The 27962-nt window shown below is 43.1% G+C and overlaps 3 protein-coding genes across 3 annotated transcripts in view; 2 read left to right on the forward strand and 1 right to left on the reverse strand.

Annotated features, from left to right (window-relative positions):
- LOC143136322 (N-acetylglucosamine-1-phosphotransferase subunits alpha/beta-like) overlaps positions 1–14697 on the forward strand; it is a 28229-nt gene extending 13532 nt beyond the window's left edge. Inside the window, exons 14-22 of the mRNA XM_076296982.1 lie at positions 491–1531; positions 2086–2285; positions 2743–2962; positions 3278–3391; positions 4386–4471; positions 4927–5025; positions 5368–5535; positions 7733–7823; positions 12828–14697. Of these exons, the coding sequence (XP_076153097.1) occupies positions 491–1531; positions 2086–2285; positions 2743–2962; positions 3278–3391; positions 4386–4471; positions 4927–5025; positions 5368–5535; positions 7733–7823; positions 12828–12899 (2091 nt within the window). The 3' untranslated portion in view covers positions 12900–14697. The remainder of the gene's footprint in view (positions 1–490; positions 1532–2085; positions 2286–2742; positions 2963–3277; positions 3392–4385; positions 4472–4926; positions 5026–5367; positions 5536–7732; positions 7824–12827) is intronic.
- Positions 14698–18976: 4279 nt separating this feature from the next.
- On the forward strand, positions 18977–26475 carry LOC143136717 (uncharacterized). The gene is made up of 6 exons (XM_076297416.1): positions 18977–19464; positions 23950–24078; positions 24283–24476; positions 24914–25061; positions 25152–25356; positions 25435–26475. The coding sequence occupies exons 1-6, from the start codon at positions 19255–19257 to the stop codon at positions 25737–25739; spliced, it is 1191 nt and encodes a 396-aa protein (XP_076153531.1). The 5' UTR covers positions 18977–19254; the 3' UTR covers positions 25740–26475.
- Positions 26422–27959, reverse strand: LOC143136485 (uncharacterized). Its single transcript, XM_076297208.1, has 4 exons — positions 27807–27959; positions 27614–27707; positions 27309–27496; positions 26422–26609 (listed from the first exon to the last, which is right to left on the reverse strand). The coding sequence occupies exons 1-4, from the start codon at positions 27946–27948 to the stop codon at positions 26422–26424; spliced, it is 612 nt and encodes a 203-aa protein (XP_076153323.1). The 5' UTR covers positions 27949–27959.
- Between the last annotated feature and the right edge of the window lie 3 nt (positions 27960–27962).

Consider the following 27962-nt stretch of genomic DNA (forward strand, 5'->3'; position numbering starts at 1 on the left):
TCCAAACACACACACACACACACACACACACACATCACAGACCAAAGGCCGACCCTACTTTAGCTTTTTTAGACTGGCTCATTGTATCAGCGTTAACAGATTCAGACATTCACAGTCACACTCACACTCACACACACACACACACATACACCACAGATATGCAAAGGGGGATATTCGACCCTACTTTAGATTGCCTCACTGCGTCAGCGTTAGAACCAGACAAACACACACACACAAACACACACACACACACACAGGGAGAGATCTGGCCTATACTTCAGCTTTTTGTGTCTGGCTTACATGTTCACTGAGACACACAGACACAACACACACACACACACACACACACACACACACTACAAACACTGCACACAGCACTAACACATGGCAGAAAAACAGTTTAAGAAATGATAGTGTTGTTATAGTGTCGTGTAAAGTGCTCCTGGGTGAAGCTGACATAGTGTTCTGTGTGTGTGTGTGTCTGCTGCAGGTGGGTGATAACGTGGTGGTCCGCCACACCAGCGTGGCCAACAAGTGGAAGACCATCCACCTGCTGCTGTTCCCCGGTCACAACGCTACACAGGTCCACTACAACATCACCTTCCAGACCTCCGACGACAGCCACTTCGCCATGGCTTTCTCCGTCTCCGTGGATACGCGCGAGATTCCCCGCGTCAACACTTCCGAAAGCGCGCGCGGCGGCAGCGATGAGAAGGCCAAGGAGGCCAAGCCCACCGCCCCGACTCCTGAGCCCGACGTGCAGTTTCCTGACATCCCGGAGGACAAACAGGGTCCTAAAATCAGGAAGAAGCCGGTCAGCCAGCCAGAGGTGGCCGTAGAGGTGCCTGCGCTAAATATTTCCCTTCTGCCAGTGGAAGTTCGGTACGAGCTTCACCTCCTGCAGGAGAAGCTGGACACTGGGGACATCACTATGAAGGGTTATAACCTCACTAAGTCAACCCTCCTGGCGTCGTTCAAGGACCAGCCTCAGTACGCTCTCCATGGCAACGGTGACATCCCAGCAGCCGCGCAGTCTGACGGCAAGCCACAGAGCAAACCCTATAAAGACATGGAGCCGGAGGAGAGAGAGGGCGGAGGAGAGGCGGAGAGGAAGGATGAGCAGGAGGAGGAGAAGAAAGAAAGAGTGAAGAGAAACGAAGGAGAGGCGAAGGAGGGAACAGAGGAAGAGAAGAGGAAGAGGGCAGGAGAAGGGGACAAAGAGACAGAGAAGAAACCTCAGGTGACCCTTGTTCCTATTGCAATCGATGACAAGCCTCCAGACCGCTTAGTGGAAGGTGAGCGGTTGCCCACAGAGACACCACTGACATTCAAACTGCTTAGCACTCTGATGGGTTCCGTCGCTAAAGGGAAGGTCCCGGAGGCTCAAGCCCAGCCTGGGGCTCCTCCGCTGGGGAGAGAGGCGGCGCGAGACCAGGGTCCCCCCATCGGCAGGAGGCTCCAGCACTATGTCAACTCTGACCGAGGCTTCCTGCCGTGGGAGAGGAGGAAGTACTTCCAGGACCTGCTGGAGGTGACCTTTTTTTATTTTTTATTTAGTAGAACAAATGTATTTGTTTTATTGTCTTTATTTAGATAGTACAGTGAAGATTGTCAGGGAGCGAGTGGGAGAGAGAGATGGGGTGGGACTGGGAAATAACCATAAGTCAGACTTGAACCTGGGTACCTGTGGGCATTTGGATCCAAACTTGAGCTTCCTGTCGTGGGGGAGGAATACTTCCTGGACTTGCCGGAGGTGACCTTTTTCACAGGGTTTCCATCTCAGCCCAAAGTTGTTGCAAATAAACATATTACCATTATGTTTTGATGCAGTTATACTGGATTTCTATTGTCCAGTATTGATTCAGCCAAGTCTCAGAGACACATTAGTCTGGGATTTTACACCAGAGTAGTTTTTGAAGCGTTTTTCATTTATTTGAAAACAAAATCAGACAAATCAGTATCCCATTTCAAATACATATTATATGGTTTTCTATGTGTGGTGGAATATAGGACTTCATTTTGACACTATTCATCAGTGTGTCCCCAGCAGAACAGGTCTTTTATTTTGAAATATTTCCTCTACAGGAAGGGGAACGTCTGGAGGCGGAGCTGCAGTACGCTACAGACAGCGATGCCATCGGCCGGAAGCTGCAGGACACCTTCGCTGACTCCCTGCGCTACGTCAACAAGCTCCTGAATGGCCAGTTTGGCTTTACATCACGCAAAGTGCCCGCCCACATGCCCCACATGATTGACCGGCTCATCATGCAGGAACTCCAAGATGTGTAAGGACCAATCACAAGACTGACGTCAAAAGCACTGGTCAAGAGCACTGTCCAGCTCAACTTCGCTCTGTAACACTTGTCTATAAGTACATGGACTGCATAGTACAGCATAGCAATTCACAAGGATTGATGTGTCTGTGGCATTACAATTTTGTAGGTTGTCGTATAGGTCAGCATCAGCTGTAGTACTTAACTATGGCATTGAAAACCATATACCTCTCACTCACTCACATGTACACAAACACACACACCCGTACATACTCACACACACACACACACACACACACACACATTCTCAACCTCTCTGTGCTTCTTTCTCTTTCTCTAACACTTGATTTGCTTCATTTTCTAACACTGTTTCTCTCACTTTTTGTCTCTCTCTCTTGATCTCTCTCTTTCATGCACTCACACACTATCTACACCCTTTCTGTCCATGTAATGTGCCTCTCCCCCTCAGCTTCCCTAAGGAGTTTGATAAGACGTCGTCTCACCGCGTGCGTCACTCTGAGGACATGCAGTTCGCCTTCTCCTACTTCTACTTCCTCATGAGCGCCCTGCAGCACCTCAACGTCTCGCAGGTGTTCGACGAGATCGACACCGACCACTCCGGTGTGCTGTCCGACCGCGAGATCCGCACACTGGCCACGCGCATCCACGAGCTGCCCCTCAGCCTGCAGGTACGCTGCTTGTTTATTTGTTTGTTTATTGTGTTTATTTACATGTTATCTAACATGTGGGTGAACAGGTGGGAAATTGTTCTTAAAGTGTAAAGTGTCCATTATTTTTTTATATTTATATTTTTACATGTTAAAATAAGCATTAAAGAAATATGTTCATTCTGCATTTAGTTTTGAGACTTCATTTCTTGTTTTTTTCTAATGTCTTTGAGTTCTTTGAGTCAGTGGTCCATTTTCCATGTAACTGTGTGTTTCTGACAGTTTTCTGACTGGTCACGTTTGAGTGTTTTTATTGTTTTATTTGTGTTGTTGTAGGACCTGACGGGTCTGGAGCAGATGCTGATTAACTGCTCTAAGACCCTCCCCACAAACCTGACCGGCCTGCACCAGATCAGCCCTACCCAGGAGGCATACTACGACCCCAGCATGGTGAGCTAGCTATACAGTCATTTCCTGTGTGTTAGCCGCATTGTGTATTGGGGCAGCCTTGGCCTACTGTTTAGGGCTTCGGACTTGTAACCGGAGGGTTGCCGGTTCGAACAAGTGAACAAGTAACAACGGCTGAAGTGTCCTTGAGCAAGGCACCTAACCCCTCACTGCTCCCCGAGTGCCGCTGTTGATGCAGGCAGCTCACTGCGTCAGGATTAGTGTGTGTTTCACCTCACTGTGTGTTCACTGTGTGCTGAGTGTGTTTCACTAATTCACGGATTGGTATAAATGCAGAGACCAAATTTCTCTCACAGGATCAAAAGAGTATATATAATACTTATACTATACGTACTTATACTTATAAACCACAGGACAGTATTTTATGGAAATTGGACCCTAATGAATCAGAATCAGATCGTGCTTTAATCATAAAGTATGATGAAGAACAGAAATGTATTCCCATGTATAGCCCAGCCCCATGTATTAACCTCATGGCTGAAGACATTCTGCATATAAGTTTGGTTTATATTTTATCACAGACACATATATTGGTAGATGTTTCATTCTGCAAAATCAATGTATGAACCTTGAGTAATAGTCAGGAAATTACGGTAGCTGCCTGAGCAGGTATACCTGGGCACTGCACGACTGGACCACCTGTAGCAGTCGCAATATAACAAGCAACGTATAGCAAGCACATCTCAGTTGGGCAAACAGCGTACAGCTCTTTGTGTGCTCTAATAGCAAGTTAATAACTTATGTACCATGAGCAAAATCCTTAGCGCAAACATGCCCTTACAAAAAATATCTATAAGAATCTTATAATATTTTGGGACAAAATATTGTAGAAATCTTATAGGGATACTATAGATATTATAGGAATCGTATAGTATTTACGATTTACACTTCTGATTTACACTTATTTCACACTTCCTGTTTCTAATATTTTATTGTGAACCAGTTTAATAACGCAAGCTCTGACCTTGCTTCACAGCCTCCAGTCACCAAAGGCCTGGTGGTTAACTGCAAGCCCATCACAGAGCGCATCCACAAGGCCTTCAGGGACCAGAACAAGTACAAGTAAGCCCACCCCGCTTCGTCACTGGCTTTGATCACTGTCAGGAATGGGCGATTCAACACTATCTTTTAGGTCACGTCAGCATACAGTCTTGAGAACCAAAAAAGAAAAACTTAAAAGACCCAATATAGCAGCATGTTATGGATAATACGATATAGCACACCCCAAGTGAACTTTCTTTTACCAAATTAACCCTGCATTGTTACGCCTAATTCTATGTTATGTACTATACTTTTTTCTAAACCTATTTGTCTAAGCTATTGTCCTGTTATAGGCTAACTTCTATTTACTATTTGCCGTTCTTTGCTTTTATTTATGTAAAGCACATTGAATTGCCTCTGTATTGGAAATACGCTATATAAATAAACTTGCCTTGCCTTGTCTTCATACAGTAAAAGCACGTGTAGACCCCATGTGTTAACCTGTTGTGTGTTAACCTGAACTCTGTCCTGTCCAGGTTCGAGATCATGGGCGAGGAGGAGATTGCCTTTAAGATGGTGCGCACTAACGTGTCTCACGTGGTGGGACAGCTGGACGATATCAGGAAGAACCCAAGGTAATGGGGTCCTTGTGGGATTTAGGTGTCCTTTGCAGAGCCTGCCTACCACTTTCACTCCCTGCTAGGGTAATATGTATACCCGTACTGGTCTTTTAATGACTGGATACTATTTATATACCTACTGGAGTATTTATATACTTTTTATTACCCATTGGATAATATTTATACACCTACAGATCAATTAAGACTGGAGTTAATTTGTGATTATGTTGTCTTGTGTTGTGGTGTGCTGAGTTTAGCAGAGGTATGATATGGTGTGGTGTGCTTTAGTATAAACCTTAAATACACGTATATGTATGTATTATGTAACTATGTGTGAATTGTGTTGTGTCTGTTCAGGAAGTTCATCTGTCTGAATGACAACATTGACCACAGCCATAAGGACGCGGGGACTGTGAAGGCCGTCTTGAGGGACTTCTACGAGTCCATGTTCCCTCTGCCCTCCCAGTTTGAGCTGCCCAGGGAGTACCGCAACCGCTTCCTCCACATGCGTGAGCTACAGGAATGGTAGGACAGCAGGATCGCAAGGCAAACGCTAAAAGAACACACCAACATTTTTAGAAATTAGCCTATTTGCCATCTTCCCCAGAATTAGATAAGAGGGTACATACCCTTGTCTTTTCTCCGTGCAATAACCCAGTTTGATGCCATTAGCCTAGCTTAGCATAATTCAATGTAAGTGGGTTGTTCCAGTTACCCTATAGCTCCCTTTTAGCTATAGGCTAGCTATTGGATAATTGTAATAACCCATTTCCAGGGGCGGCTTCCTGTACATGAATTAAAGGAGCTCTATGTAGAATTCTGTAGGGTTCCAGTTGTCTTGACTTCCATTGTGTATGATACAGTGTCATTGAGGAACAAAGTACTACTACAAGAGTAACAGTCTGTCTTTGGCTTGTCACGCTAACACAGAGCAAGGGTGTTTTTGACATGATGTCAAAATGGCTATTTCTTCACATTCTGTTGCTATTTTTAGATCGTTTTGGATGTTTCAAACCAAACCAAATACTACACATGGCCCCTTTAAGCCTTGTCCTAGACTGAGAGCTCTAAGCAGCACTGTCTCTCTATGCCCACACCGGAGCTTACCTGACACCCCACTTACATTAACCAGATGATCACAGCATGTGTCCCACACATTCCACATTCCACAGTCCACATTCCACATTCCGCACACATCCCTCTAAGCATCTTTCATCCAAAGCCAGACACAAAGCCTCTCAAAGAGAGAGCCCAAAGTGCTCGGAAGTTCAAAAAATCAAGTATTCAAAGGTGCTTTTTGATGTCGGGAACTCAATGGTTGAAGGAAAAAGAAAATCCAAGGAACTTTTCTTTCAGAAAAAAAATAATATAAAAAGCCTTTATTTTGGTGCCTATGTCATGATTGAAAACTTAAAAGCAAACAAGTGAGCTGAGCTGTGTGGGACACACCTCTTCCTCTCCCAGCTGTGTGTGGTGTCTGTCACACCTATGGCCTTGGTGCTGGTAGCTCCTAACCCTGTTGACTGAGCCACACAAGCATGTGCAGAAACATAAACAAGTCAGTAAGGGTCTCACATAGTTTGTCCAGCAGCTCGGATTAGCTACTGTGCACAACAGCAGTAGAACGGTAGCAATTAGTCTTATTATGTAGTGACAGCAATATCGTCAGTGGCCCCAACATTTTCTTTAGATGCCACTCCCATGGAAAGTCTATTCAGTGTGTGTGTTTGTGTGTGTATGCATGTGTGTGTGTGTGTGTGCATGTGTACGCATGTGTACGTGTATGTGTGTGTGTGAGCATGTCTATTCGTGTGTGTTTGTGTTAGAGACAGCTAGATAAAGGGAACGAGTGATTTATGGTTTGTTTGTGTCTCTCCTCTTGTCTGGTGAGGCTTATGAGTGTTCCTGCCTGTCATCACGCAGAAGGGAAAGAAGAGACCAGGGCTCGTCAGTATTCACTGGACGTCGACCAGGAAGGGATCCGCACGGCCGCTCTATTTATGCGTTCCAAATCTGCGCGGATAGCCGGATCTTAAAGATAGCCAAAGGCCTCCGAGCTGCCCAGCAATGGACAGAAATAACCTGACGCCCTCCCCATGAACCGTTAAGGCAGTGGAGTTTGTCAGGTCGGGGATGTGGTTAGCGAAGAGGTCGAGTTGGGTGTGGGTGGGGTTTGGTGTATGAGACAATGAAAGATCAGTGTGTGTGTGTGTGTGTGTGTGTGTGTGTGTGTGTGTGTTTGTGTGTGTGTTTGTGTGTGTGTGTGTGTGTGTTTGTGTGCGCGTGCGTGTGTGTGTGTGTGTAGAGCAGTGCTTGTGTGAAAGAAAGTGTGTAAGTAATCACTCTTTGCTCTGAGTGTGCCCATCCTGTCAGGGAGGTGAAGAGGTCACGGTGGCACCTCGGCGTCTGTTGATGATGTCACCTTGCCTCTCCATCACCTAGTCTCAGCGGGCGACATCACCACCCCTACTGCCATGCCATTCTCTCTGGGCACGATGCCAACTCGTCACAAGTTCACTCCAATGCCCAGTAGTTGGGGAATATTATGCCATTTCAGAGGAATTCAACACACACACTTAGTGGTTTAGTTTAGAGGATAATCGGTATACACTGTAGCAGAAACAGTAAAAGTGAATAATGACTGAATGTAATGTAATTGTAATTGTGTGTGTGTGTGTGTGTGTGTGTGTGTGTGTGTGTGTGTGTGTGTGTTTTGTCTCAGGCGTGTGTACAGGGACAAACTGAAGTTCTGGACCCACTGTGTGCTGGTGACACTGGTCGTCTTCACCGTCATGTCCTTCTTTGCTGAACAGGTCAGTGGAACGTGACATCATGGCATCCCAATCCGCTCTGCACATAACACACTGCCAGCCCTTAGAAGAATGCAGAACTCCAATAGTTATAACCATTGTTTTGGGTTTTTTCCCCTTTATTTGTCTAACCTTGTCTTTTACACTGCAAAACATGAAATCTAACCAAGTGTAATAATCTTATATTAAGATATATTTACTTACCCCATGGACAAATAATTTTACTTGTTTTATGTCTTAATTCAAGAAGATTTTGACTTATTTTAAGTCAAATAATTGTATGAGAAAGCTCAAAGTAAGTATCTTTACACTAAAAACAATACCAACTAGATCTTTTTATCTTAATATAAGATTATTACACTTGGTTAGATATCAGTTTACGCCTTCAGTAACCAATGGTCACCGTTTGGCTTTCCTGTCTCCAGTTGAGAGCCTGACGCCAGGCCAGAGCAGGAGCCTTTTTAACATAACATAAGAACACCATTTTGCAAGCGACTACACTTTACGTATATCACGTGTATCAAAATCTGCCTTAAGATACCCCACTAATGAGGGTGCTGACTTGTGTATCCTCTTGCTATTCTGAGTTGCCATAGAGCAGGGTTCCATTTCTCCATTTCTGATCCCCATAAAGGCTAATGTCTGGCTCAGCTTCTAGGACTGACACATCTTTACTAGAACGTGCGGGCACACACACACACACACACACACACACACACACACTTGCGATCCGGAGGTGGCATAGAGCAGGGTTAGATTTCTCCATCTCTGATCCCCATAAAGGTCTATGTCTGGCTCAGCCTCTAGTGCTGAAGCATCCGTATTAGTACACACTTTATTACATTAATACACAGGATTAGATGTTAAAATCCCTTGTGCCAAAATCCAAGGTAAAAACACATTCAGAAGCCCCTGCTCAAGTTTAACTTTAAAAAGCACACTACCCACAAATCCGCCAACAAATGGTCACAAGCACAATGCAAATGGCCTATCCAACAGCAGTAGCCTATATAGTATGCGGCATGTCATTGGGGTTATCAAGTGGGCACCCTCATTCACCGATGTTTCGTTAAGTTAGGCCCACGACACCTCATGAAGGCTTAACAGTGAAACCAGCGTCCTGGAGACACTCCCCTCCATGCTACCACCATATTACCACATTGAAATATCCAATACTCAAAATACTCTTAACCAGCCCAGGCATGGTCTAAGTTGGCTAGGTCGGTCCGTCCCGTTGATGTGGACTGAACCATAAACCATAAAGAACCTTAGCCAAGTACCATCACCCTAGGCACAGCCCATCACAAACACAAAACAAATTAGCCAGTTAGCTTAGCCCATTATCTTAGGCCCCATCCCAAACACAAAACAAATTAGCCAGCAGTTAGCAGTTAGCTTACGCCCCATGCTGCCCCATATTACCACAACAAGCATCCAAATACCCTTAACCAACCTAGGCATGGTTTAAGTTGGCTAGGTCGGTCCGTCCCGTTGATGTGGACTGAACCATAAACCATAAAGAACCTTAGCCAAGTACCATCAACCTAGGCACAGTCCATCACAAACACAAAACAAATGAGCCAGTTAGCTTACCTTAGCTTGCGCCCCAGGAAGGGTAACTTCTCCTTACCCACCACCAAAACAAATGAGCCAGTTAGCTTACCTTAGCTTGCGCCCCAGGAAGGGTAACTTCTCCTTACCCACGACCAAAACAAATGAGCCAGTTAGCTTACCTTAGCTTGCGCCCCAGGAAGGGTAACTTCTCCTTACCCACAACCATTCGCTTGCCCGTTCTGCTGCTAAGGACATGTTACTAACCACCTGCCTTAGACTTCGACCACAAATGCCCAATTCAGACAGCAAGCCAATAGCAGATCTGGCCACAAACCCACGTGCACCGATTTCAATAGGCCTTAATCGTGCACTCCAACCTCGCTTAGCTGCCTCCTCTGCTATTTCAGTATATTTAGCTCTCTTCAGCTCATTGGCCACTTCCACTCTGTCTTCCCAAGGAACAGTGAGTTCAATGAAGTAAACTATCTTCTCTGAATCCGACCATAGAATTACGTCAGGACGTAGCTTAGTACTCACTATATGTGGAGGTACCGCCATCTGCTGGCCAAGATCAACCTTCATTTCCCAGCCCGCCCCATTTTTCAACTGGCCGGTTTTGCACCTGGCCTTCGCGGAACAAGGTTTATCCCCCTGACGTACAAAGTTAATTTGCTTTACCCCTTTACTAGCTGCTAATGAATTGACTTCTCTTCTTTTATCCTCTATTGCCGCTGCCACACATTTCAATACCTGGTTATGACGCCACGTATACCGCCCCTGGGTGAGACTTACCTTGCATCCTGATAGGATATGGTGGAGACTGCCCACACACGAGCAAAGTATGCATTTATCATCCTCACCAAACCATTGACTTAAATTCTTGGGAGATGGGAGCACATCATATGTAGCACCTAACATAAATCTGATCGATCTTTCCATTTAATCTGTCTTTTTTCCACCCCTTCCCAGTTCACCCACTGCCCTTGTTTTGCCTGCGACACTGCCTTAGTACATCTTACAGCCTCCTCCTGTCTATGCATTTCCTCCACTACCATTTTCCTCTTTTCTCCTGCAGAAGCCTTACTCCACAAGGGTTTACTTGCACCCACCCCTAGCCCCCCCCGCCCGTGCTGCACATGGCCCATTATATCTCTATGCTTCAATGCTGATTGCGCTTGCTTAACTGCCTGCTCTGGGTTCCACTTCCTCCCTGCATTAACTGAGGGTGCAACTTTCCTCACCACTGGGTCCTTGGACTGAGTAAGAGTCAATTCCAATCTAGCCTTAGCACACTTAAATTCCTCTGTCAGACTAGATATTGGCAACTCTACAATACCCTTCCCATACAAGGCTACACTGCTTAAGCAGCGTGGGACTCCGAGCCATTTTCTGACAAAGGAGTTGATCATTTTTTCCAACCTCTCTACCTTTGACAGAGGAACTTCATAAACTGTCAATGGCCACATTAGCCGAGGCAACAAACCAAACTGCAAACACCACAGCTTGAGCTTACCTGGCAGCCCCGACTTGTCAATTTTTGCAATACCTTGCCTAGTGACCTGTCTCAAGTCTTCAACCTGTGATTTATCACTAAGGCTTGCATCATACCACCTTCCCAGGCTCTTCACTGGTTTCTCCAGAACTGTGGGAATCGCCTCCTTATTTATAGCAAACTTCTTATCTGTTACCTTCCCTTTAATAATTGAGAGACTCCTAGACTTACTTGGTTTCACCTTCATTCTGGCCCATTGCAGATTACTATTTAACTTACCCAGCAACCTGTTGGTGCATGGAACGGTTGTCGTCAAGGTTGTCATGTCGTCCATGAAAGCCCGAATCGGGGGGAGGCGTGGCCCTCCCTGCAACTTCTCCCTGCCCACTACCCATTTTGAGGCCCTAATAATGACCTCCATTGCCATTGTAAAAGCAAGTGGGGAGATGGTACATCCGGCCATGATTCCTATCTCAAGTTGTTGCCAACCTGTGGTGTAATCAGCTGTAGTAAAACATAATTGAATATCCAGAAAGTATGCTTTTACTAGGCTTTTAATGCTACCTGGGATTCTGAAATAATCAAAGGCCTCCCACAACAGACTATGCGGCACAGACCCAAAAGCATTAGCCAAATCCAAGAACACAACGTGCAGGTCTCTCTTCTCACGCTTTGCTAATTGAATTTGGTGCCAAATCATGCTGGTATGCTCTAAGCACCCGGAGAAGCCAGGAATTCCAGCAGGGTTACAGCAGGGTTACATTTCTCCCACTCTGATTCCCATAGTCTCATGTCTGGATCAGCCTTAGGGGCTGATGCATCCTTAGTGTACACATACACACACACACACACACACACACACACACACACACACACACACACACACACACACACAAAAGGCTCATGTCTGTCTCAGCCTTTGGGGCTGGTACGCCGTCTCTCTCTCTGATAGGAAGGAATGTGTGTGAAGCCCAATACTTTGCAGGGCTTACATTTATTAGGGGACACAACACACTGAGTTCATCTGATAGGCCGGTGCTGTTTGTGTTGTCTGATTAATTTGTTTGGGGAATAATAAGCTTGAGTTCATCTGATAGACTGGTGTTGTTTGTGTTGTCTGATTAATTTGTTTGGGGAATAAGCTTGAGTTCATCTGATAAACAACAAAATTAGCACCAGTATATCAGATGAACTCAAGCTTAGTCCCCTGATAAATTAATCAAGAAACAAAACCAGCGTCTGATTCATTTGTTAAGAGGGCTAACTGGCAGGCCACAGGCTTTTTGGGGCAGCCGTGGCCTACTGGTTAGCGATTCGGACTTGTTACCGGAGGGTTGCCGGTTCGAACCCCGGCCAGTAGGCACGGCTGAAGTGCCCTTGAGTAAGGCACCTAGCCCCTCACTGCTCTCCCGAGCGCGGCTGTTGTTGCAGGCAGCTCACTGCTTCACCTCACTGTGTGTTCACTGTTTGCTGAGTGTGTTTCACTAATTCACAGATTGGGATAAATGCAGAGACCAAATTTCCCTCACGGGATCAAGAGTATGCAGTATATACTTATACTGCACCAGCCATGGAACTGAAGCGTTCCATTGACGGAGCGTCTGCTGCACCGATTAGCTTCCACTATAATCAGATCTAAAACCATTTTTACACCGTGTGAACGCAGCGCTGCAATTGTGTATCTGGTGAAGCCCCGCTGTTGGCTTGAGTTCATCTGATAGACTAAATGCTGACAAGACCAATGCTGGTTTTGTTACATTCCCCTTCCTTTAGTGATCCACACAGTGATACAGTAGGTGTGAGGGTTTTTTTAAGAAAAAAAAAAACATGCTGTGTTAGTCATTTTTGGCTTTCAGTTCCTCAAGTGAAGCTTTGCCTTGTCTGCAGGTGGTCCATTGTGCTTGACTCATCTTTCTTTATTTCCTCCTCTCTTACAACCCCCCCCCCCCCTTCTCTCTCAGTTGATCCTCCTGAAGCGGCGCCTCTTCCCCAGACGACGGGTCAGCAAGGAATCCACCTCGGAGCGCGTGTGAGGAGGTGACGGAGGAGAAAAGAACCACTTCTCCTTTTTCATCTCTCCTCCCCTCACCCTTCCCTTCCTTCCTCCCTCTCTGACTCACTCCTCTCTCTCTCTCTCTCTCTCTCTCTCTCTGTGTCTTAAGAGAGGGGGATTAGCTGGGTGAGGTTGGAGCAGGGGTCAGGTTTTTGAACGGAGTGAGGCGTGGACTTCAAAGGGCTTCTCCTCCAAGCCCTGAAGCGTAGAAGACATACAAGGTGACCTACACAGGTGTAATGGCAAGAAACATGGTCTTCCCAGACTGCTGGGATGCTGCATGAAAAGGGGACGCGGGAAAGAAATATATGAATGAATCAGCAACTGGAGAAATCTTGACATCAAAGTGGTAACCAGGATTTACTGAAACACTATGATTCCAGTCCACCAGGGGGCACTAATGAGACTCCAGTGAGCAATACACACTCCCCCACCCCTAGTCTGTCGGTCTACTGTGTCGTTGTGATCAAGATGTTGGTGTCCTGTCCACCACACACTCAAGACATCAACACTGGACACTGAAATAGTATTTCTTGTGAATTGTTTGTTTCATATCAGTTAGATGCTTACAACTGAACCCTGATTTTGTGAATGAGGATCTTGGTCTCTGCCTCGTTTTGTAAGGCTTGATTATATTATATTAGAATGATTATTTTAAATACAAAAGGCAGAGTGTGAGAACATCTTGGTGGCTCACTGCAGGTTTTTTTTTTATTGTGTGTTTGTTGGTGCTTTTGTTTTTTGTTTTGTTTGTTCTCTCGGACATGAGTCTGTTTTGGCTGTTGCTTCAACCTATTGTTTTCTTCTCAACATTCCAGAAGAAGTGCCTTTTTGTAGACACAGACTATTAGGCCGATGCACTTTCTCTTACTCTCGAGTTGTGCTAATAGGCCTGATTTGTCGTGTATATGGTCCCTGCTTTGTTGAACAGGAACTGTGAGATTGACTTCAATGCTGGTCCTGAGGTTGTCAAATCTTCCTCAAATTCACACTTTGTAAGCATCTGGGTTTTGAAAAAGAAAAGCACATGATTTGAATGTTCCTGACAGAAAGGAAATGATTTAAAACAAAACTCTCTCCTACCTACATTATGCCCCCTTCCTGGTTGCAATGATATCATAAAAGGCTACCATAGTGACAGGGGTCATATGGGAGCTGAAGAGCTCATGTCTAACATTTTCTGTGTCTGTTTACTTTCACAACAAATCGATGAACTGTTTATAGATACAGTCCAACATATTAAGATCATATCTATTTCTGATGCTTTGGAAATGTGAGATTTGTCACAGGACAGCGTTTGTTTGAGCTTATCAAAAACCTGCATGTTTTGCAAGAGTTAAGCCCACCAAGAGGCTGTTTGTATGCATTTGTGTGTGTGTGTGTGTGTGTGTGTGTGTGTGTGTGTTTGTTTGTGTGAGTGAGAGAGACAGAGAGAGCTTTTCTCTCAGGGAACTTAATGATAACAAATTGCTTGTATCTGAAATTCAGATTTCTACAGCTTGGGACTTATCAGTGACTAATGATTTGTTCTATGGATTAAGTTTATAATAATGTAATGTGATGGATGTCAGGCTTTCTGTGTTAAGTTCGTGCCATAAAACCCCTCAGTACTAAAGAGTGTATTTAAATGTATGGATTGACCACACAAATATCCTTGAACTGACAACTGTCCACAAGTAATAGCATGGTCAATGATGCCCTGTTTGCCAATCAGTTTTAACCAACGAGATGAAAACCTGAAATTCGCTGGAATTAAAAAGTAAAATTGTGTTAAAATATGTTGTTTTGCCACAAGTGTTTTTTTTTCCCCCTTCTTTTTTTCTGACAAACCGATCAGAATAGTGAATTGTGTTAAAGGTCTTCTGCTTTTGGTTTTATCTCTAAAAATGGCAAACTGTTGCAAATAATGAATTCCTTACGAAAACTGCATCATTTTTAAAGGCTGGTCAGATTTCAGTGATTTAGCCTGTGTGTGTGTGTGTGTGTGTAATGGTACCCAGTTGAGTACATAACTAGCACCCATGTGTCTTAGTTTCCTTGCTAGCGTGCTCGCCTCCCAATCCAAGGTGCTGCAAGTTCAACGCAACACAGGTTTCATGCTCTCTGACAAAGTGATGCTCCTGTACAACCACAAAGCAACTGGAGAAAACTTACTCAAAGAAAAGTGATTTTAGATGTACAACAGACAATGTATGGAAAAAAACAATTGTGGCATGCAGATCATTTTAGGTCAGATTTCATCTTCTTTTTTTAAAGTATATATTTTTGGCCTTTTATGCCTTTAATGAGACAGGACAGTGGAGAATGACAGGAAGCGAGCAGGAGAGAGTCAGGGTGGGATTCGTAAAGGACCACGGGGCGAGAATCGAACCCGGGTCGCCGGCTTACGGTGCAGGTGCCCCAGCCAGTTGCGCCACGGCGGGGGCCCAGATTTGTTGTCAGATTTGGCGCCTCGGTGGTTTATCCCATGAGGGCCTTTGTTATCTGACAGTGATGTCCTCTGCCAGTTCTGAGCAAATGAGAAACTGACTCAGAGCTAATTACAGTCATAAGCAACAGTTATTGTAAGGAAAGGATTAGCCGTGTCCTATGTGAAAATCTGAAACATATTAATGTAAACATGTAAGTAATCCGTTGGTTCATGTCAAGATGTGATAGTTTCTTGGTGTTTTATGCCCCTATCGTTGTCTTCAAGGCAGCACTGCCTGGAAGGCACTAGGGTTAGGCATGGGTTAAGGTTAGGGTGGCAGCGGTCAGCGGTGGCAGCACTGCCTGGAAGACAACGGTGGGGGCATAAAACACCATCGAGCGATGTGAACACTATCTGTCCGGAGCTGATTGGGCACCTCAATGGTATATTTCATCACACTTCTTACACTGCAAAAGTAAAAGAGACATGAAGAGTCTTTAAGATTGGAGAATCTCAGTACGGTGACATCATGGTGGTCTGAACCTCACACTTTAGAGTTTCTCAGCCCGTCAACCATGCAAATTATTTTAAGAGAAAAGTTCAAATATTATAAATCCAATCTTGAAACTTATTTATTAAATCACATAAAACTTTATTTTTTTAATGATTAGCCCTTTAGGGAGGAGATGATTAAAAGCAGGAGGAGGAGAGTGTGTGTGTGTATTTCTGCTTCCTCAAACAGTATGGGACTCACAAAAGGGTGTATATGAAGGTGGTCGTTCTTAAACATCAGAAAGTCCTGGAAAAAATGTTCTTCTGTGTGTGCGTGTGTGTGTTAGGGGGTTAGACATAAAGTCCCACAAAGTGAAGTCCTCCTCTGTCCTCAACAGATGCACACACGGATGGTCCCGCCCCTCTCTCTCACAGTCCTTGACAGTAGATCACGCAGTGAACAGGAAGCTGGTCCTCTCTCTCTCTCTCTCTGCAGAGGAGACTGAGTCCCAAACATTCCAGTCCACTTCTTTTGGGAATTAACCTCAAAAAAACATTGTTTTTTTTTTATTTATATATATAAGACATGTCCCACCTTCCTCCAGACTTTGAGGTACCCATATCTGTACATAGGCTTGTATTGTATAATTTACTGTGTGCAGGTATAAAAGCTAGGGAAAATACCACTAAGCTACCACTTAGAGAGGGCTATCGTACCAAATAATGTCCCTCAGGCATGGAGGATTACAAAAATCATTGGTAGATTTTGCCACCTCAGGTGATACCGATATGTGATTTCTTAGGTGCTGGCCCATGGACTACATGGGCAAACGAGATGTATCTGAATTCACAAATGACAAAGCCAAAACGTTTCAACAACAAAGAAGCCGATCTGCCATCATTGTGAGAAGTTCCCTAATCGCTAAAAAGGTTTTCTATCGCTGGGGATGGCAAAACGTCGCTATAAATAGGCTAGGTAACACTGACAATACAGGAGAACTAGTTTAGCGCTTCAGATCCCTGTACCATGATGGCGGCGGTGTTGACGCATGCTGAGAAGCAGAAGGAGACATCTAGTGTATATATCTATGACTTCCATAGTTCGTGTTTTGGCCGGCGTTAGCGCGCTAGCCAAGTAACGGCATTAGCTCGCCTCTGCTTGATTGAAATATCAGTTGAGGTAATGCTAATGGGTTTGAAATCTATTTCTCCGAGCTCGGTAGTGGTTCTCTGCATCTATGAAAATTCATTAACAGCAGTCGGTAAGGGTAGACTTTAAAGATGAAAGTGTTGCGGTGAATTAATTATTGTTTTTGTCTCTTGCAGGAGAAGAACCTGATTTTTGGGGGAACATTTTCTGCATTTTTTCATCATTCAGACTTTTTTAAACATTCAATAAAATGAATTGAAAATATTTCTGGCATCTTTCTTGTGTCTTTATAGATCTAATCATTTATAGCCTAGTGTAAAATGTGCAATCTCAAGTTCCGACCTAAATAAATAAAGGTCGTATGGGCATAGCTTTGATGAGTGTCGTTTTCGATGATTTGCCGGCATCCCGGCGATGTCTTGCCAATGAGCAAACGCTTCCTATGCGATGTCTTCTAGACTAACGGCATGCATCGGCCCGACATCGGTAAGATTTATGTGTGCCGTCTGGGTTGTTTACACAGGGTAAAGATGGCGGAGAATACAGGTAACAGTCGGGGATTTGCTATGATTTATATTAATTTTACTTTTGTTTAACTCTGTAACCCCTAAAGACGATAGACTGAATCTCCTGAAGAGAAGTTTATGAATCGTATGCACCAACACTGGCATCGCCAAACAAAACAAAACGACAACTAAAGTCAGCGACTCCACAGGCTAATATTTATGATAAGGACTAACGTTATAGGCTACTGCACGATATAGGCTACTGTTGTCATACAAATACAAGCATTTAATTATTATGAGATGAGCATGAACTTTGAGAATTTTGATTCTCAGAGGGCCTACTAAACATCGATGGTCGCGAAACAAAAGCCCACTGCTAGGCTCTTCTTCTTCTTGTTTTTATGGCGGTTGGCAAACAACGTCTGGTTGCATTACCGCCACCTTCTGAAATGGAGTGTGGGTCTGAATAAATTATTTCCCTACACTTAAATTATCTTTATTAAACCTGTTCTTCTAAAAAGAAAAGAAAAACCCAAAACAAAAATCATCTTCTAGCTGCTGGATTAACTGTTGTCTCTCATTACTATATCTAGTACATTCTTCAATAGCATGTTCTATGGTATCCTGTGTGTTACATACACTACACCTCCCATCAGCATGTTTTTTCATTAAAAATAATGTACTGTTTAAGCCTGTGTGCCCAAATCTCATTCTTGAAATGATGTTCTCCTCCTGTGTATTTCTGCAAGTAGGCTACTTCTACTCACTCCCACTCTTTTTTTGGATATTATATAGTCTCCTACCAGTCTGACCATTATCCCACAATACTTGCCACTTCTCCTTTATCTTTCCTTTAATGATTGATTTCACCTCAGCTTTACTATACTTAATGCTTAAACTTATATACTCCATTTCTGTTGCCTTTTTTGCATACTTCCACTGCTAGGTTTGTTATGTCCGCCATTTTTAAATCTGCCGCGATGAGGGAACGGAAATATGCACCAGACACAGTTGTCTGCTGAACGGAATATTTTCGGGCTTCCGGCAAGATGGCGCTCTGAGTAGCGGCTTTCTACGGAGCTCTTAACCTAATCCCTAACTTTTATAAATAAAAGTAGGTGTACGTGTCGCCGGAATTGTGAAATTAAATGGGATAAGCATACCTAAAAGAAATAAACCATTCACTGTCTTTATGGATTAATGAATCACGACTACTCACAGATAATTTGCCAGAATATGAACACTTCTAACTTTAGCAAGCGTCTTGCACCGCCACCAACTCCAGATAAAACTCCAACTTCAAAGAGGAACAAGTCAGGAGAAGGTAAAGAGAAACCTGTCAATATGGCTGTACATGAAAAAAAATACTCAAAGCTGTCAATAATCTTAATCTTGCCAGTAGATTTGACATTTTCTTTGAAAGAAAACAAAATGGAGGAACTGTCGAATAAAATGGTAGAAAGGTCTGTGTACGGTCAGTGGAAATCCGTGTACTTTCCGTTCATTCGTTTTTAGTAGTGAAACCAAAGAGAAAAAAACGAGAAACCACTTGTTTTTTCGTTACCCATTTTAAAAACCAAAATGGAAAAAACGGATAACGGGTCGTTTTTTCATTTTTCGATTCTCCACCTAAATGAAAATTCTAAATTTTGGATTACGGTATCTGCCCATTCTTTTTTCGTTTTGCCATGGGGGCACGTCTCTTTTGGAACTTGGTTGCCAAGGTGAGGAAGACCACCAGCTGTGCTGACTGACAACAAACTGAAAGAACGGTAAAATGGCTCTTCAGGAATACACAGAGTTTATCACAGAACTGTTTGAGAGTGGGAAAACCCATTCTGAAATTGCCACTGAGCTACAGCGAATCGGTGCACAAAGCTGCTCATTAATGACAGTGAGAAGGTTTTGTTCAGACCACAATCTCCAAAGGAGAAACTTCGTCTCCGACGAGAGCTTGGGATGCGAGGTGTTGTCTGCCATTAACCAGGTATGTTTGTATTTTAACTATTTTGTGTAGCTAAAGTCTAAAGTTAAACAGCGACTTTGGATCTATCTACATGTATTTATTTCGCTATCAACCCTGAGTAGGGTTGGGTATCGTTTCAATTTGAACGATTCCGATTCCAATTCCGATTTCTTATTTCGATTCCGGTTCCTAACGATTCTCGATTCCGATTTTTTTTAAAGGCAGGGTCAAAAAAAGTTTAGGATATTTTAAATGAGCTAGCTAACCAACGGTCTTTCTCAGGGTATCTGCACATTTTCCAAGTGCAAATTTAAAGACTTTTAAAGACCTTTTCAAGACATCTAAATGAAAATTAAGACTATACCACGGCAAAAAGATATATAAGACTGTTTAATGCAATAGTTTTTTTTTCCTACTAATTTTAACCCCCACCCCATTTTGGATGTCTACAGAAGTTACCAAAAATATTTTGGCGAAAGAAAATAATTGTGTGTGAATTACCTTCACAGCTATAAATGCCCAATTTTAGGGTCTGGACTGCTTGCTTTTGAAGCTGGCTGTACTGTACATATTTGGTTTTGCTTACTGCTGAGGCTGTTCTTCACCTGTGTCTGTAGTAGCCTAGGGCTACTTGCCAAAGACATGTGCACTGGACTGGATTCCCTTAAATATTTTTTTCAAAGTTAACTAAGCTATTTACATATTTTAATAAGCCTACTTTATATAATTTACTATGTGCATCTATTGTCCATATGCAGCACAGCAAATTAAAGTTAATCCACTACTTTACATTTTGCATACCAGTTGTATCTAAACCAACCAAAGCTTGACTGAAACATTGTAAAACCATTGACTTGTTTTAAATTAATTAAGAGACAGGTCCTCTTCGCATGATCCTGCTGAAAACTGCTGGTTTCATCTCAAGCACGCACGTTATGAACGCACGTATTTTTATGTAGCAGTCGCCGACATTCAAAGCATATGCGGTTATATTTCACAACTTTTGCTAAGTAGGCCTAGCCTACTGGGAAACGCTGGCAAGCAAGCTGCTGGCAGATATTACAGGTAGGCTATTATAACTTAAGACAGATATTTTCTTCCCTAGGCTAGGCCAGCAACACACGCTGGAAAGATGCAAACAGATCAACTTAACATACCGGTATACAGTATTTCCTCCTGATTGCGAAGCACTGCACATAATTTCACCAGCAGTCTTCGCGTCCATAGTTTGTGAAACGATGCTGCGTCCGAGCAAAGACTTTAGATGCCAAGCGCAACTCCAAAAAGGAGAACAAATAAACGTCCGGCTTGAGGCTGTGCCGGACGCCGGACAGGGCTTTTAAAATCCATATGTCCGGCCTAAATTCGAACATATGGCCAACCTATCGCTAACTGGCTTACCAACTCTTTCTCCCGCTCATTCTACCGTAGGCTCCCTCATTCCACGTAGGCTACCCTGTCTATCTCTCAGGCCTCAGCTACACCACGAAAATGCCAGGCATATTATTTTGTACATAGGCCTACTGTATTATTACCGTTTTCACACCTTTAACCAAACCCGTGAAAAACATCTTCACTCTGCAACCACTACACTTCCTCCCGTAGCCTAATAGCCTATCACGTATACAATTGCGTTTTAAATACACGAAACTGGATGGAGACATCACTCGCTCTCTTGCACTCGCTGGCGGTCCCATACGCACATTTAATACCTCTTTCGAAAATTCAGTTGTAGCCTATTTAAGACTTTTTAAGGATCCTCGGGAACCCTGCTTTCTGAATGAAATAGTCTGACCTTCTCCATGAATTTTAATTCTATTAACTATGCGCTTCTTCGTTGGTGTTCAGACGTTTCTTCTTCCTGTCGGCAGACTGGGAATCGAAAGTAGGAATCGAAATTTAAACTTTTGAACGATTCCGGGAAAATCGCAAAGATAGTCCCGGTTCCAACCAATACTCGATATTCGATACCCAAGCCTAACCCTGAGTAAAGCGAGCAAGCTGCGAGCTACAGTACGTAGTGACAGTGGGGGCTAGCAAGGATAGCTATCTACCTGTCAGATTTGTTTAACGTTACCTAGCAACTAGTCATCTACAATCGCTGTAGCTTAGATCCCTCCCATCTGATCTCTGACTAGGGTTGGGTATCGTTTCAATTTGAACGATTCCGATTCCAATTCCGATTTCTTATTTCGATTCCGGTTCCTAACGATTCTCGATTCCGATTTTTTTTAAAGGCAGGGTCAAAAAAAGTTTAGGATATTTTAAATGAGCTAGCTAACCAACGGTCTTTCTCAGGGTATCTGCACATTTTCCAAGTGCAAATTTAAAGACTTTTAAAGACCTTTTCAAGACATCTAAATGAAAATTAAGACTATACCACGGCAAAAAGATATATAAGACTGTTTAATGCAATAGTTTTTTTTCCCTACTAATTTTAACCCCCACCCCATTTTGGATGTCTACAGAAGTTACCAAAAATATTTTGGCGAAAGAAAATAATTGTGTGTGAATTACCTTCACAGCTATAAATGCCCAATTTTAGGGTCTGGACTGCTTGCTTTTGAAGCTGGCTGTACTGTACATATTTGGTTTTGCTTACTGCTGAGGCTGTTCTTCACCTGTGTCTGTAGTAGCCTAGGGCTACTTGCCAAAGACATGTGCACTGGACTGGATTCCCTTAAATATTTTTTTCAAAGTTAACTAAGCTATTTACATATTTTAATAAGCCTACTTTATATAATTTACTATGTGCATCTATTGTCCATATGCAGCACAGCAAATTAAAGTTAATCCACTACTTTACATTTTGCATACCAGTTGTATCTAAACCAACCAAAGCTTGACTGAAACATTGTAAAACCATTGACTTGTTTTAAATTAATTAAGAGACAGGTCCTCTTCGCATGATCCTGCTGAAAACTGCTGGTTTCATCTCAAGCACGCACGTTATGAACGCACGTATTTTTATGTAGCAGTCGCCGACATTCAAAGCATATGCGGTTATATTTCACAACTTTTGCTAAGTAGGCCTAGCCTACTGGGAAACGCTGGCAAGAAAGCTGCTGGCAGATATTACAGGTAGGCTATTATAACTTAAGACAGATATTTTCTTCCCTAGGCTAGGCCAGCAACACACGCTGGAAAGATGCAAACAGATCAACTTAACATACCGGTATACAGTATTTCCTCCTGATTGCGAAGCACTGCACATAATTTCACCAGCAGTCTTCGCGTCCATAGTTTGTGAAACGATGCTGCGTCCGAGCAAAGACTTTAGATGCCAAGCGCAACTCCAAAAAGGAGAACAAATAAACGTCCGGCTTGAGGCTGCGCCGGACGCCGGACAGGGCTTTTAAAATCCATATGTCCGGCCTAAATTCGAACATATGGCCAACCTATCGCTAACTGGCTTACCAACTCTTTCTCCCGCTCATTCTACCGTAGGCTCCCTCATTCCACGTAGGCTACCCTGTCTATCTCTCAGGCCTCAGCTACACCACGAAAACGCCAGGCATATTATTTTGTACATAGGCCTACTGTATTATTACCGTTTTCACACCTTTAACCAAACCCGTGAAAAACATCTTCACTCTGCAACCACTACACTTCCTCCCGTAGCCTAATAGCCTATCACGTATACAATTGCGTTTTAAATACACGAAACTGGATGGAGACATCACTCGCTCTCTTGCACTCGCTGGCGGTCCCATACGCACATTTAATACCTCTCTTTCGAAAATTCAGTTGTAGCCTATTTAAGACTTTTTAAGGATCCTCGGGAACCCTGCTTTCTGAATGAAATAGTCTGACCTTCTCCATGAATTTTAATTCTATTAACTATGCGCTTCTTCGTTGGTGTTCAGACGTTTCTTCTTCCTGTCGGCAGACTGGGAATCGAAAGTAGGAATCGAAATTTAAACTTTTGAACGATTCCGGGAAAATCGCAAAGATAGTCCCGGTTCCAACCAATACTCGATATTCGATACCCAAGCCTATCTCTGACAAACTCCAAGGCTTCTGGTCATGTTGTAAACACGTTGGCTTTGTCTTTTTACTCAAAACTCTACGATGTTAGTTGACACAGCTGGTTCACTCAATGCAAAGCGACATGACTCAAGTAGATCAGTATGTTGTGCAGATGTTTCTGCTGTAATCTGAGAAATCTGAGTAAAATTGCTAAAACATGATGTTTCTTTGGCCTCATCCCATGAAGTGATTTAGCTTTAAAATCAATCCTGTAATTTAATAGGAACCAGGGATTTCAGTACTGGGGTATTAAAGAGAAATAGGTAGCCTACTGTACATACAGTAGTCCATCTGAACTTACACACATTGGCCCCAATGTAAACTTAAATCAGCATTTTTTTCAACTAAATAATGAATTACAGGTATATACTGTAAATTACATAAACATAAGATGGAACTACCCTCCCTGTCACACACATACACACTATCATTGTGAATCCTTAACATAACCTCACTCTTCTACCCCACCCCTCACAGACGGGCCCGTCTTACGGACGTAAATTTATGACTGGATACCTGTCAACTCTGGGCATCAGGGCAGGCGAAGGACGTGTCGGGAGGATACTAAGGGAGGTGCATCAGCCATATAATATCTTGCGTCGTCAGGTAAGATTAATATAGACAAAAAGTCAGTGACAAAACAGTTTTAACAAAAGGTCATCATCGGCTGTCGTATGATATCCTGTGCCATATTTGATCAATACTAAGTATATGCCAGTTACACAGAACCAGACATGCCATGTGCTTGCAAAGTATTTTCATGATTAGGCCTACAGTATTTTAGTTAAATTTGTATGTTCTTTGTTTTAGGGAGCACGCAATCTAAATCCTATTCCATACCATGCGGAATACATGGGACATAAGCTTCACATGGACCAAAACGAGAAGCTGGGGATGTTTGGTGTCACACATGTTTTGGCTGTTGATGGCTTCAGCAGCAAAATTGTAGCCAATGTTACAATGCCAGTGAAGAACAACCTGGTCATTTACAATGAAGTGTACAGGTAAATGCAGTGCTGGGCAAGCTACTTGGAAATTGTAGTGAGCTATGCTATCACTTACTCTGCCATAAATAAAGTTATTATAAAATAAAATTTTACATGACACACATGTTTAAGTTGAACCAAATGTCATGCACATGTGTGTGTGTGTGTTAAATTCTGGATTGAATCTGTGATTAATAAGAAGTTTCCATTCCAAATATAGGCTAAATGGAAGTATATCAGGGATATTTTCTTTACTACGAATGGCTGCGCTGTGTTTAGCCACAGAAGTACTCCAGAAAATTGTAGCTTGTGTGGTCAAGCTACTTGATCAATAATAGAGTTAAGCTACTAAAAAGTTACTTGATTCTGGAAATAGTGAAGCTACCACCAAGCTACACGTAGTGAAGCTACTGCCCAACACTGGTATAATACAAGTTAATTTTATTATATTACAGAGCAGCTGTTGCCAGCAATGGTATGTGGGACCAAATCAGAGTGGACCACGGAAGGGAATTCTTCTTGTCTCTTTACGTTCAAGAGAAACTGTCCCAGCACCGATTCAACACCAATAGGCTACCATACAAACAAACAACATCATCAAAGGTATTTTTCTTTAAAAAAAAAAAAAAGAGGAAAAGATATCACAATACTTAAAATGTTTTTTTGGCTCACCGCTTCACTTCTGTTAAACAGAATCTCCGTGTGGAACGAATTTGGCCCGAAGTGAACACCAGGGTGAACTATCCATTAAAAAGAGCCCTGGTCGACCTAGTTGATACGGACAGTCTTGACATGCAGGACAACAACACCAAATACTGTGTCTTCAACCTCACGTGTCAAGTGAGCCAAATTGGACTTGAGAGAGCAGTGCAGTCCTGGAATGCCCACAGAATACCAGGTAGGACACTTGCAATTATTGCTTTGGAGCACTTGATTGTGTGTGAAACTGAAGATTCTTTACCCACATGACTTTTAGGCAGAGGAATACCAAACACGCTTGCAGCTGGTGGTTGTCCACAAAGGATATCCATGGAGCTCCTCCCCAGTGCGGCAGAGGCTGCAAGAATGTATGAGGATGAGTTAGGAGCCTCCCTGAGTTGGGCGTCAGCCTTTGGGACGGACCCCTTTTCCTCAGAAGAAGACCGACAGCAGGCAGAGCAGGTGTTCTTGCAAGAATACCCAGACATAACAGTCCTCTTTGACAGGGCGGTCAATAATGACCTCAGTCTTTTTCAAGACGCGCTGTTGTGCCTCATCAATGCAACAAATAGGTTTGCATGAAATCAATAAATGCATTTTTTTTCCCTAAGTGGATCTGTTTCAATTTCCTTATGTCTCGCCACAATTAATTAAGTACATAGTACCTGTTCTTTGTCCCATGTGTGCTTAGTTTCAGCATCCCTGCTGGTTTGAATGCAATACGATGACATGTCTTCTTTTATACTACATATACCTAACATTTCATAATCATAATCTCAATATTGCGATTGTTATCTTACAGTTAAAGCAACACCAAAGAGTTTTTTATAACTTAAAATAATGTTTCCAAAATTGTTTCAGTGGTTCATCAACTTGTAACAGGGTGAACGGCAATTCTGCATTCGCTTCGCGGCCCTCTATCGGCTATAACCGCACTATGTAAGTTTGCCAGATCGGGTAGCGGATCTGTAGTTCGATGGAATGAGACATAAGAAACTACAAATTTCACTTGCATCTGATGTCGCAATACATCATACTTCGTAAGTCATGCAAAATATTCTACCTTGTCTGTGGATATTGTTATTTGCAAAGCCGGTGCTGGATAAACAAATAGCGTGTGTGCGACAGAGGGAAAGTTCTTTGGTGTTGCTTTAATTTTTCACCGAATCAAAGGGAAACAGAATGCTTTTGTGAAAACATTACATGTAATGCAAATTAGACAAAAAAAGCAAATTAGACAATAACTTGAATTTAACTGAATTTATTAAAATAGTTTTTCAAACGGGGCCAACGCCTCTGACAGCCCTGCTACCTCATGGCTGCAGCTCTCCACTGCATCTGCCGCCCGGCACTTTGGACATGAAGGTCTTTCTTGTGTCCACACACGGACACACCTCTGGCACCCAATAATGCTCCTGCAGCATGTGGCAAACACTGGTCTAACAGCAAGACCTGTGAAAGACATTGAATAATTTGTTTTATTCGTTTTCGTTTTATTTATTCACAGGACTCTTTTTTTAGGGTAGGATACTTTTTGCACCAAGTGCATTTATATGACAACACGATAATGACAGGGAGGATCCATAATTGCTTTAAATAAAGAACATCAACGTTTCTGAGAGGCCCAGTCCTAGCCCAGACCTCAATAGCGATACAGAATGGAATGGAATGAACCTTAAGACTACTCACACCAGACATCCTAAATATATGGCTGAATTAAAGAAAGAAATACCACTTGGGCATTGTTCATTATCTGATTCACAGTTAACGGGCACTTGGTTGAGACTATTACTGTCAAATGAGGCTTAAACAGTAATTAATTCCAAGGGTTCACTTATTTTTGCCACTGGCACTTTGGATGTTTTATGAATGTTTTGAACAAAGATATGACAGACAAGAATTCCTTTTGCACAATTAGCTTCCGCACATTGTGTTTGGTCATACTGGTGAGTTAGAAGATGAGATCAGATTTAGTGACGCATTTTTGCAGAAAACCAAATAATTCTAAGGTTTTCACAAACTTTCATGTGGAACTGTAGTACTGTATTGTAGAACTGAGTGTTGGAGTCCAAAAGTAGTCTTGGAGTCCAACAGTTGAATCATATATCTCATTCCCTGAATGAGTGAGAAAGGCACAAAAACATCACCAACCTTTGCAGATGAGACAACCAAATGCCGCCCTTATGGTTGTCACTTCTGGTTCGGCCAACACCAGGACAGTTGACCGTGCAGACGCGCCACTCAACTCCTTGATGACCTTCGTCACCTCCTTCAGTTCCTGGGCTGCCTCAACCACCTCCTCTATCTCAGCAATCACAGAGGCAGTTTCGTCGCGCCGACTGAAAAACATTTTTAATTCACATTTAGAAATTCCACAAGTCAGCCCAAAGGAGATGACTGATGCTTTCTTTGGGGCCTTTCGCTACACATAAAAACGATCAGTATGGTCCAGCTACCTAAGTCTCTTCCTCTTGTTGGCCTGTAGATGACCCAACTGATTCTCCGGCACGGCAAACACCTTCCTGGAATTTTGTTTCCAAAACCATGATCCTGCAATGAGAATGACAAATACCAGAATGTGATAAGTATTAACATCTTCAAAAACAATTGTAGGTGTAGGTAAAATTATTTGAATGGACTCATATTCACCCCTGGTGCCCTCAGAGTCAAGGATCTCATTTCCTTGACTGTCCGTCAGAATCATGGTTTCCTGCTCTCCAAGGGCCTCCCTGACTTTGGCCAGAATTGACGGCACACAGGCCTCAAATTCCCCAAACCGGACCGTCACCATTTTACTGGTCTCCA

The sequence above is a fragment of the Alosa pseudoharengus genome, unplaced genomic scaffold, assembly GCF_046254945.1.
Source record: "Alosa pseudoharengus isolate Yale_2024_CS ecotype anadromous, Long Island Sound unplaced genomic scaffold, YU_APseudo_1.1 YU_APseudo_1.1_scf_20, whole genome shotgun sequence".
Classification (NCBI taxonomy): domain Eukaryota; kingdom Metazoa; phylum Chordata; class Actinopteri; order Clupeiformes; family Clupeidae; genus Alosa; species Alosa pseudoharengus.

Coding starts and splice junctions, on each gene's coding strand:
- LOC143136717 (XM_076297416.1), top strand. CDS start 19,255: ATGGCTCTTCAGGAATACACAGAGTTTATCACAGAACTGTTTGAGAGT. Junction 25,062..25,151: donor AACAAACAACATCATCAAAG/GTATTTTTCTTT, acceptor TCTGTTAAACAG/AATCTCCGTGTGGAACGAAT. Junction 25,357..25,434: donor GAATGCCCACAGAATACCAG/GTAGGACACTTG, acceptor CATGACTTTTAG/GCAGAGGAATACCAAACACG.
- LOC143136485 (XM_076297208.1), bottom strand. CDS start 27,948: ATGGTGACGGTCCGGTTTGGGGAATTTGAGGCCTGTGTGCCGTCAATT. Junction 27,708..27,806: donor TGACTCTGAGGGCACCAGGG/GTGAATATGAGT, acceptor TTCTCATTGCAG/GATCATGGTTTTGGAAACAA. Junction 27,497..27,613: donor AACAAGAGGAAGAGACTTAG/GTAGCTGGACCA, acceptor AATGTTTTTCAG/TCGGCGCGACGAAACTGCCT.